The sequence below is a fragment of the Elgaria multicarinata genome, chromosome 2 (genome assembly GCF_023053635.1).
Source record: "Elgaria multicarinata webbii isolate HBS135686 ecotype San Diego chromosome 2, rElgMul1.1.pri, whole genome shotgun sequence".
NCBI lineage: Eukaryota > Metazoa > Chordata > Lepidosauria > Squamata > Anguidae > Elgaria > Elgaria multicarinata.
Window position 1 is genome coordinate 155,600,428 of NC_086172.1, and position 11,323 is coordinate 155,611,750.

At 41.4% G+C, this 11,323-nt stretch overlaps 1 protein-coding gene across 4 annotated transcripts in view; it reads left to right on the top strand.

Moving 5' to 3' along the window:
- TTC8 (tetratricopeptide repeat domain 8) overlaps positions 1-9,880 on the top strand; it is a 35,921-nt gene extending 26,041 nt beyond the window's left edge. For all 4 annotated transcript variants that reach the window (XM_063147627.1, XM_063147628.1, XM_063147629.1 and 1 more), the window contains 6 exons: positions 37-147; positions 3,402-3,541; positions 4,595-4,769; positions 5,650-5,772; positions 8,534-8,617; positions 9,337-9,880. In XM_063147627.1, coding sequence (XP_063003697.1) covers positions 37-147; positions 3,402-3,541; positions 4,595-4,769; positions 5,650-5,772; positions 8,534-8,617; positions 9,337-9,453 — 750 coding nt within the window. In that variant the 3' untranslated portion in view covers positions 9,454-9,880. The remainder of the gene's footprint in view (positions 1-36; positions 148-3,401; positions 3,542-4,594; positions 4,770-5,649; positions 5,773-8,533; positions 8,618-9,336) is intronic.
- The last annotated feature ends 1,443 nt before the right edge of the window (positions 9,881-11,323 follow it).

Genomic DNA, 11,323 nt, shown 5'->3' on the forward strand with positions numbered 1-11,323 from the left:
TATTGATATAGCTGCACCTGCCATTTATTTGCTCAGGTGTATTCCCGTTTGGACCAGCCTTTGACAGCTTTAAATGTTTTCAAGCAAGGATTAGATCGGTTTCCTGGAGAGGTCTCCCTCATATGTGGTATTGCCAGAATCCATGAGGTATGCAAACCAAGTTTCTGTCTTACATAAAGAGTATAGATGTTCAGTAGACCCACTATTGTCCTAAAAAAAATCACTGTATTGATTTCCAACATTTACTAATGCAAATTAGATGGTGCTACAGAACAATACCAAGCCCAGTTGGCCTTGTATTCAGAATGTAGAAACATAGGAAGTTGCCAGTTAGATTATTGGTCCACCTAGCTCAGTGTCATGTCTAACCCTACTGCCCCTGTTTTGGGAGAAGATGTTTCAGGTAATCAATCAGAATCAGATTCAGAACTAGAAGATGCAGCGCAAGACACCAGCCAGCCTATACCAGTGGGGGAGGAAACTCTCACAGGTGATTCCCCAGCTGGGAGTCAGCCCTCTCCAGAGCTTATCTCCTCAAGGCCAAATCCTACACACTCAGTGGGAAGTGAGCTTTCTTCCAGTGGTGAGCGTCCCGACAAGCTAGCTAATTCTAGGGTCCGCTAGAAGTTCATATGCATGGGGCGGAAGGAAGGCGTGAGAAAGTCAGTTCGTTTATGCCAGAACCTGTCTCCGCACCAGGCTTTCTGAAGTTACGGGCGTTCGGGAAGTGGCTTCCTATTTTTCTTGAGCAGACAATTGTCTTGCTTAGTTTGCATAGTTTTGCCTAGGGGGACGTTTCCAAGAGGTTAGACTCTCTTCAGGTAGAAGAGACGTTTGTAGCTTAATAAAAGCTTTGTGGATTACTTAGCAAGCCTCATCATTTGCCTCCCATCGAAAGCAGGAGTTTTCTGAGAAACACGACACTCAGTAATATTTACCTGGGCTGAGGTCTCCATGGTTTCAAACTGGAGATTGAACATAGAATTGTGTATGCAAAGCATCTACTTTACTTCTTGAGCAACAGTTCTTCCAACTCCCTGGAGTACCATCTTGTAGTTCAAACAACCTCAAGGACAAATCGATGTTTAGCCAAGGGAGGCATTACCAGATGTTGACATTGTGACTCTATGTCTTCCTCCAGGATTTTGTTTGTCTCAAATAGAAAACAAACAAACAAATGTCTTAAGTGGCAAAAAAAGAAAAAAAAACCCAAAAAACTGTCAGTGGGATTAACCAACCCATTTTCTTTGTAGACCGGTGCTGACTTAATCAGTATTGGGAGTAATTTGGGGATTCACTTATGTCAGAAAGAATTACTACACAGTGTAAATACTTCAAAGATTATGCAACAGTTCATTTTTAGCAGAGCAGTTTTTTCAATGCTTGCTTTTCAGTGTGCTTAAAACAGTTTACCAAAGTTTAAAAAAATCTAATATGTTTAAAAAAATATATGCAGTGATCCATTACTAGTGAGAAAGTCCCATTGAACTCAGAGGACTATTTTTCTGAATAAATATGTTGCACATTATAACCTCTGATCAGGACAAAACAACAGCAACCAGCTTGTAATATACACTAACCCAAGAGGCTGTAAGCATCCCCCTGAAAATGAATAAATTCGTGTTCAGACCTTCTTAAAGTAACCAAGAAGCTGGAGTGTCTCAGCTTGGGAGGATCATTCAAACAGATGTAATGCAAAGCATTTGATTTAAACTGAACGTTTCATTAATGCTTTTGAAGAGTGTGCACTTTCTTTTTATAATGAAGAGTTAGATATTTTCCTATATTTTTTCAAAATAGAATTTTGCAATTGTCTGATCATGTGCATACCTCGTCTTCCCTGTTCTACAAACTATATACCATTTATTAATGTTAACCTTCAAAGCTTTTCACGGTCTAGCTCCTTCCTATCTCTCCTCTCTCATCTCACACTATTGCCCTGCTCGTGCTCTTCGCTCCTCTGATGCCATGTTTCTCGCCTGCCCAAGGGCCTCTACTTCCCTTGCTCGGCTCCGTCCATTTTCTTCTGCTGCCCCTTACGCCTGGAACGCTCTTCCAGAACATTTAAGAACTACAAGTTCAATCGCAGCTTTTAAAGCTCAACTAAAAACTTTTCTTTTTCCTAAAGCTTTTAAAACTTGATGTTGTGCAGACTTTATACTGTTAGTTTTACCCTACCCTGTGCCTGCTTACCCTACCCTGTGCCTGTTTGCATTCTCTTCCCCTCCTTATTGCTTTACTAGGATTTTATTAGATTGTAAGCCTATGCGGCAGAGTCTTGCTATTTACTGTTTTACTCTGTACAGCACCATGTACATTGATGGTGCTATATAAAATAATAATAATAATAATAATAATAATAATAATAATAATTAAGGAAAACGGTGTTTTAACAGTTTAATATATGATGAAATGCTGCTTCAGAAGGAAAATTTCTTTTTGTTTTATTGATTAATTTATAACATTTATATCCTACCTTTCTTTTAAAAAAAACAAAACTAAAGGCTGCTACCAATGACAAGGTATATTGTGAGCATTTTATATTATACTATTTATCTTACCTGGATTATTGAGACCTTCTCAGAATAGTTTTGTTTTGGCCATGAGGGTTGGCGGAGCAGCTTGTTCTTTGAACAACCACCTGTACTACCTTACAGCACAACCTGTGTATGTGTACTCAGAATTACGTTCCGCTGAGTTCAGTGAGACAGGGGCCCTTTCTACACCTAAGGATTATTCCAGGAAAATGGAGGGATCGTCCCTGCCTGCTTCCGGGATCCCCTGTGTGTCATTTGCATGCACAGGGATGATCCCGGGGAAAAAGGCAGGTGTAGAAATGGCCTTACTCTCAGGTACATGGATATAGGGTTGTAGCCTTAGAGACCCTGCCAGTGCCTTCCTTTTTGAGAACCGAGCTTTTAAATAGTCATTTAAAAAAGTTTCAACCATGATCGACGTAGGAAATTGAGCAAACAATCAGAAATGAGTGTGTTTCCATGCTGCAGGAAACTGATGCTATTATGTAGTACTGTTTACCCTGTGGCAGTCTATAAATAGCCAGAGAAACGCGATAACATATGGTTACTTACTGTGAGTAGACTTGAAGAAAACACCTTGGGTACCATTTCAAATGGCTTTTGCATAAGTATATGTCGCTAATATATGTATGCACATCTTCTGCAATGTATTTGTTCTTTCACTATAAAGGGGTAGGTGAAGAAGGAGGTATTTCCAAGCTGATATGTAAGCATGTTATAGTGCATAGCGTCTAATAAAATTCCAGGATTAGACTAATCTTTGTATGGTTTATACTTATTTGTTGATTTCAAGGTTTACTGTTAGAGTTATATATAATTAAAATGTGTTTATAATGTTTCATTTATTTTCCCAACTCCTTATAGGAAATGAACAACATTTCTGCAGCTGCAGAATACTACAAAGAAGTCTTAAAACAGGACAATACTCATGTGGAAGCCATTGCATGCATTGGAAGTAATCACTTTTATTCTGACCAGCCTGAGATAGCATTGCGGTTTTATAGGTGTGTGTTCGTGCCCTCAATCATGCCCTCAGAGTGTATGCAAGACTGTCAAATATTAACAGAAGACGAAAACTCTAATGATGAGGTTTATCTGAAACAAATGCTAAATGTGCGGGCCAACTCGATGAGAGCTTTGCCGAACCCCTAATATTATAGTCTTGTCAGGGCCAATCATAGGACAATTGCATTCCTTTTTCTGCTTTTAATTTTTCCCCCTCAGTTTTGTATTTGTTTTTCCTTTTGTCCGGAACATACATTTGCTGTCTAAATAATGCCGTTCAGTTGCTTTGGGAGGGAGAGTTCATTCTTACGTCTTGCCCAGCAGCATTTGCTAGTCATTTGCACCAATATCTTTGAGTTGACAGAATGAAAGAGGGTGAGGCTAGCCTTGCTGCCTGAAGATAGCTATTAAAAAGGGTGAAGGTGTGTGCTTGAGTGTTAGACAGGATGAAAGGGAAACAGAAAGGGAAAAGAAGCTGTGGAAAAGGCTTTTTAAAACCTGTTAGACGTTCAACAAACATCCAGTTCATGAAAACATATGCTATAATAAATGTATTAGATTTGAAGATGCCCCAGTATTTTTTGAACAGGCATTTCCCCCACAACAGGGTGCTTTCTGGGGTGGCATTGTTTGATTGTTCCGGTAACCAGTACATGCTCCTTGTGAGACATAGTGATAAAGACGATTTAAAAAGAGTGTTTGCGAAAGCCTTTGTTGCATCTAATTGCTTTTTTGGTTGGGAGTGAAGAGTGCTTCTGTTTTGGGGGTGGATGAGAGACCTCTTAACACCGATGTCCCATGTCAGTTTCACTGATTTTAATATGATTCATTTATTTCATTTCATTTCTATACTGCCCAATAGCCAAAACTCTCTGGTCAGTTCGCAGAAGTTAAAACCAGAAGGTACAGCATAGAATATAAAATATGGAATCTTAAAATAAGGAATATAAATTTCACTATAGTGGCACTGGACCAGTTATAAGGCCTGTTTTTGATATTTGACTTTTCTACTACAAAGGTACAAGTTTAATCATTTTTTTATCTTGAACTAGACGGCTCCTGCAGATGGGCATTTATAACAGCCAGCTCTTTAACAACTTGGGTCTCTGTTGTTTCTACGCCCAGCAATATGACCTAATTCTCAGCTCCTTTGAACGTGCACTCTCTCTAGCTGAAAGTGAGGAAGAGGTTGCAGATGTGTGGTACAATTTGGGACATGTAGCCGTGGTAAGAGCGATATTTGTTCAGAATGCTTAGTTGAAGCAGTTGTTCAGAAATTATAAAACCTGTTAATGCAAAAAGCTTTTAGAGCAGCTGAAGTCCTGGCCAACAAATTATATGATTAACATTGCCGGATAATCTGATTAGTTTGAGGGTATAGACTTAGGGTAGTATCCAGTGTTAGTCCTATGTAGAGTAGACCCATTGAAATGGATGGGTTAGCCATGACCACGTTAAATATAATTCATTTTAATGGCTCTACTCTGTAGGACTGACAGTGGATACCACCCTTAGATTTAAGGATTTAAAAAAGGAGTATATGTTTTTAGGATGTTTTAAAGATGTTTTAATCATGTATGGTATGTTTTTAATAAGTTTTTAATATGTGTTGTTGCTGCATATCCGGATACATACATACCATCTTGAGGAAACTAGTAAAGTCTCAGTGGAACTCTGTTCTAAAAAAGAGAGAGTGGCAGAGTCGAAGCTGTCTGAAAACACTGTTTGTCAGTCAGAAGCCCCGTCCCCCTGGCAATTCAGAGGCTGCCCCCCACCCTGCCAGCAGGATCTCTGTCAGTGGGGGAGCTTGCTCAGCATATGTCGGGACAGGTTCTGCTCCCACCATAACGTTGTCCTCAAATACAACATATTCATTCCTCTGTTAACAAAAATGACAGCTGTTTGCTTATAAAAGAGGAAATAAATAGATATGCCATTACCTGGGGATACCTTTGGGACAGGGATTAAATCTGCACCTGCCCTTGGTGATTTGGTGATTTCAGCCATAAGAAATCAAGTCTACTCCTACCTACATAGTTGCATTCTTTCTTCTGTTTCTTTGTCACACTGACCAAGATATGATATGTTGTTGGCTTTGGCTTTGCAGGGAATAGGGGATATAAATTTGGCTCACCAGTGTTTGAAACTGACCTTGGCCAACAACAATGACCATGCAGAAGCTTATAATAACTTGGCTGTGCTGGAGATGCAAAAAGGTCGCATCGAGCAGGTTGGTATTAAGTTCTGAAGGAAAGCTGGAGCTTATGTATTGTTTCTGGAAAAAGATTGCTTGAGTGAGGACACGTCTCAGTCCCTTCCTCCATGTAGAAAGAGGCGCAAAGCCCCGTGGCCTCCCTCTACATGGAAAAAAGGAGAAATGGGTGGGATATGGGCAGAAGACATCCAGGGAGTGGGTGGGATGTGAGGGCACGGCCCCACTCCCGTATGACATCTGGCCCTCTGGATTGGTCAAGGATGCAGTCCAGCCCCTGGACCAAAAAAGCTTCCCCGTCCCTGCTTTTAAATATTCTCAATGATAAAACATTCAGAGAAGCACATAGGCAAATAGCTAGTCATACAGCATTGAGAGAGTCTGCATAGAGACCACAAGAAAAGCAAGGTTTATAAAATACTTTCAAATTCTTAGGAACCCAGATAACATTTTTAAGGAACCATGTTGTGCAAGAATGAAGTGTATATAAATAAATAAGTGTGTGTAGGGGGGGGGGGTAGCATTTCAGGTCAGCTCTGGCAAATCAAAATAACTAATCAAAATCTCCAGTTGTTCCAGTTGTATGAACCTTCTAAAACTGTTCTCGATATGTGGTGCTTCTGACTTGCCCTTTGGTCAACAGGATTGAATCCTTTGAAATGAATAATGGATTTTTTTTTGGTGGATTTAAATTTTCAGCAGATGAGCTACAGTGTAAAATACAGTTCTTACTCAAATCTCTGTTTCTAGGTTGTTTTTAGGGCTACCATACAAATATTCTAGCAATTACCATGGCAACATTCAAATGTACTCCTGCACAATTCTTTGCTATGACAGATGAAAATCAGTTTTAGTTACAGAGCTGTATTCACTTGGCATATGCTTAGGTTTCATTTGTAGCTTCATGTATAATAACAGTGAGAGAAAAAGTGACTAGTTGAAAGCAGTTTAAATATGATTATCACTTCTGTACAAGTCTCCTGTTTTAGATAATTTATAATTCCTGTTCTGGTGACTGTGGGGCCTGAGGTTTGCCCCCTGAGGCCTAGCTTGGCAGCCATCATCCTTCCCTTTATACCCACCCACGCACTCTGCACTTGACCAAACACCGTCTTCTCTAGTAGTTGGGAGGGCATCCAAGTTAGTGTATTGTAGGAAATCTAGGCGTGAGCATTTTAGGAAATCTTCATATAATTCACATCCTCAGAGTCACCTTGAACACAATTCCTCCCTGTTGCTGCTGCATGAGATTAGAATCCTAGAGGAGCAGATTTGTGACAACGCTTATCCAAAATTCTGCCATTCCCAATTTTATCCTGTGTTTGCCATCTTGACATTGGGCCTTCGGTCCACTTCATGAGCAGGCTAGCTCTGGATGGCTATGATTTCCCCATTGTCTAGCTAGGTTTGTGCTTAGTTTTAATACTGTCGTAAGGGAGTAATCCTATGTCACCCCTGATAGCATCGGGGCGGGGGCATAGGATTGTTCCATTTCTTGGCTCCGAGGTCGGAAACAGGACTCTAATCTTAGAGCCCAGAAGCCATGCTCCCTGCCCCCTCTCCCTCATAGCCAACACGGTTCTGGCTATGTCTCCGCACTTGGAAATGGAGCGCAGAGATGGGAAAAGAGGGCATTCCCAGGGGCGTAGAGGGAAGAAGACTGGGGCAGCGGCCATATGATGTTTCCTATGGCCACCCCAGTCTCTTTACCTCCCCTGCCAAAGTGCCGATACTAGATGAGCGAAATCGTCTATCTAGCAGAAATGCAGGGCAGCTAGAAAGAAGCCCTGCATTGAATAGTCTGCAGCCTCCGAGTTTGGGCGCTGCTGATTATCCTCATAGCATTGCACCCTAAGACATTTTAATGAAATAGTCAACACTACAATCAATAGTTGACTGTTTCAGAAAATAGTCAACATCTCCAACTCTTTGTTCCAGAATAGTTCCATTTCTTCAAAAGAACAACCTTAGTGTTTAAGGAACTGAGCAGGAAATACACTTCTCCAGAGGGCTTCTTATATTAATGAAGATTTGAAAACAATTCTTGCTACTGGCTTCTCAGAAGCAGAAGTAGAGTGGTCTGAACTCCCTTACATCTTAGGTTGGATAAGCAAGCATTATATGAATTGGGTGTAAGGCTGTGGCATCGTATCCTTCAGGTCTTCCTGTGACAATCCATTTTTTTTTTGTGAACCTCCAGGGCACCCTGGAAGAAGAATTCTGCTCTCTAAGCACTTCAAAGGACAGAACACTTGTCAATTCTACTCCCTTGTCATCTTGCAAAGATAAAGCTGCAGGGTGAACAGACCGGGAAATGGCCCTGTATCAGATGCATTTCTGCCTGCATATCTCCTAGCGCAGTATTTTGGAATAGTGTTAAAAGCCTCTGCTGTTTTCACGTGTGTTGAGTGTATATAATGTTGTATAACATTGTAGAATTTACATAACATTAATAACTCCTAACTGTGTCTGCTGTTGATACAGAGGGATGTTATACTGTCCTCATGTGAGGGAAGGACTACAGCTCAGTGGAATCTGCATGCTTGACATGCAGAAGCCCCAGGTTCAATCCCAGGCATCCTCAGGAAGGGCTGGGAAAGACTCCTGGCTTGCAGTGTCATCTATATACTGAGCTAAATGGAACTATGGTCTGACTCGGCATAAGGCAGCTCCTTATGTGAAAATAACATAGATGAACCCAAGATGGAGAGAGAATACAGAGGTGTCGTGCATCTTGCTGTATACAATAATTCACCACTGTCTCTATTTTGTTGTTCAGGCAAGAGTGTTTCTGCAGACGGCTTCATTGATCGCACCTCACATGTATGAGCCACACTTCAATTTTGCCGTACTGTCTGATAAGGTAATGCCATTACTTTAGTCTGTTGTCCTTTGTGTGATATTTTAATTGCTTGTTTTATGGGTTTTTGCTCTGCTTTTCAGCTCCCAGAGTGGCATTACAAAGATTAATAACAAGACAGTCCCTGTCCTCAAATGTATAATCTAAAAGAGGAAAAGGGATTTGGGGGGAGAAGGAGAGTTAGCATGTGCTTAAGTATGGGACTTATTTATATTTAGGGCTTCTACCCTACCTTCTTGGGAGGCTGTTTCAAATTTGGAATGCCATAGCTAAAAAGATGCTTTCTCTGTACTTCTGAGGACCCAGGGAAGGGCCTTGGAAGTGGACAAAGGCTCAGGTAGCTCATATTTGGAGGGGAGCTGCTTGAGATAGTCTGGTCCCAGGCTGTTTAGGACTTTAAAAGATAAAGTGTTAACCAGTCTAGCTAATAAAGGATAGATATGGTGTGATCCAACCCACTGGCTTTAATCAGAACTCTGGCAACCACATTCTGAACCAATTGAAGTTTTTGAACTTTCTTCAAAGGCGGCCTGGTGTTTCACACCATTACAGTTTTCTAGCCTGAAAGTGACTAGGACATGAATGATTGAGCCATTGTTTGGATTATGTCTTGTATGTTGGAATATGAACAGGGTTAAAGTGGCTGTGTGTGGGAGCAACCTAGTAAAGCAAAGGTGCCAGCAACATTTCTGTGTCCTTCAGTGTGCATGCCTTCCTTGCAGGTTGGAGATCTCCAAAGGAGTTATATAGCAGCTCAGAAGTCTGAAGAAGCCTTTCCAGAACATGTGGATACGCAGCAACTTATCAAGCAGTTAAAACAGCACTTTGCCAGACTTTGATGAAACACTTGCCATTGAAAAATATCTGTTTTCCTTCAATGCTGCTAACTAGTACAGATTTACACAGGGGAAGAGTTAATACCCAATTCTCAGAATATTTTTTTTATAGGAGAGCATTGACAGTGCTGACTAGAGGCAGGTTGAAGCTTGTTACCCTTCTGAACTGGGTAAGAGTTGCTTCTTTAAGCAGAAGGGGCTTTAAAGGAGATAGGGTATGTCTACACCATGGTTTTTTTCCGGGGTCATCCCTGGATTGTCCCTGTGCACCCAAATGATGCACAGGGGATCCAGGGGGCAGACAGGGATGAGCCCTCCATTTTCCCAGGATAACTTGTTACCCAGTAATCCCGATTATCTCTGCTATCCCGGGTCCTGAAACGGGCACGGAACTGTGTGAGGTGGCTCCGTGCCCATGCCCCCCCCCCCAGCAATTTCACCATCCCAGGAATGGTGGGTGTGGTGTTTAGGGATGATATATATATATATATATCTTTTGCCGCCCACATGCGGGTCGCCTCCTGAAGAAAAAAAAATGGTGGCCCCAATGTCCCTCTTTCCTCCTGGGACGTCGAATACCTGTTTGGATGCTGGGAGAGGATCACGGAAGCAGGTATGTTCACGATCCTCCCCCCTCCCTCCCTCTGCACCCTTAGGTGTAGCTATGCCCATAGTCTACTTAACATGTCAAGTGCCGGCATTGCTTTTGGCTGTATCAGGTGTAGCAAGGCAGAGGTTAACTGAGACCATATTGATTAATGGGACCTCATGGAGGAGTTGGTAGAAAAACAAGTTTACCCGTGTTTGAGGGTTGCTATTTGTATACTTCAGTTAATTCCTTTTTCAAGGAAGCGTTTTCCCCTTTATTCACTAACTGATGATAGTGATTGAGTTGCACTATGTTGTGACAGTTAATGATCTCAAATGAGAGCAACAGGTTGCTTAACTTTTTGTTGCACCATAACAACCCTAGCATATTATCCCTATTTCGGAAGGAGGTAGGTTGTATAAGAGGCACTGAAGGTTGCATTGCCAACTTCTAAAATCTGTCCTGATGTGTCGTGGTCCATGACGTCTGCCATGCCACTCCTCTTCACAGGTATTCATGATTGTGGGCCACACAGTGAGTTGGAGTCCACACAAAAACTACCTGCACCATATCAGACTAGGGCCAAGCAGAGAGAGTGGGAAGCTGTTGCCTTTTCCCCCTCCCAGAGAATAACACTTTGAGTCATGAGGTGTGTAGTAAAAACAACTTGAGCAGGAGTGGCTAACTGGGGCAGGTTCTCTTGAGAAGGAAGATGGCAGCTATGGAATGCCTCCTTACTCTTGTTTGTAAACTCCGGTTAGGTTCGATTAAAAAGCTAGCATAGAAGGCTGGTGTTGCTTCCAATCTCTGATTTGAGAAGTCTGAAATTGATGAATATACTGAATATTTTTGAGCTTTTACACTTTTTAAAGGTTACCAAATGCTGAAATGTATTCTTTAGCATAACAAGCATTTTCTGGTATTTTTCCTAGTGTTACATTCAGTGAATGATCATCGTGCTTGTTGTAATTCTAAGGGGTAGCTGAACTTTAAAATAGGCAGATTGAATAAGGTCATAGAGTCTTAACACTATGCTATGCCTCTTCTGTGTGTTTTCTCATTGTTGCAATTTGGAAATGCTGTTTCCCATTGTCTTTGCAACAGAAATTCTTCCACAGAAGGATCTAACTTGTGAAAATTAAAAAGCCAGGCTTCTCCCACACAAGCCCTTTCAAAATGAAGAGATATTAAATAAAACCAGCATTTGTAGAAATTCCCAGCGGATTGTGACCCTGGTTGGAAAACTAATGATGAAGAGGAATAATCAATCAGTTCAGAAGTACT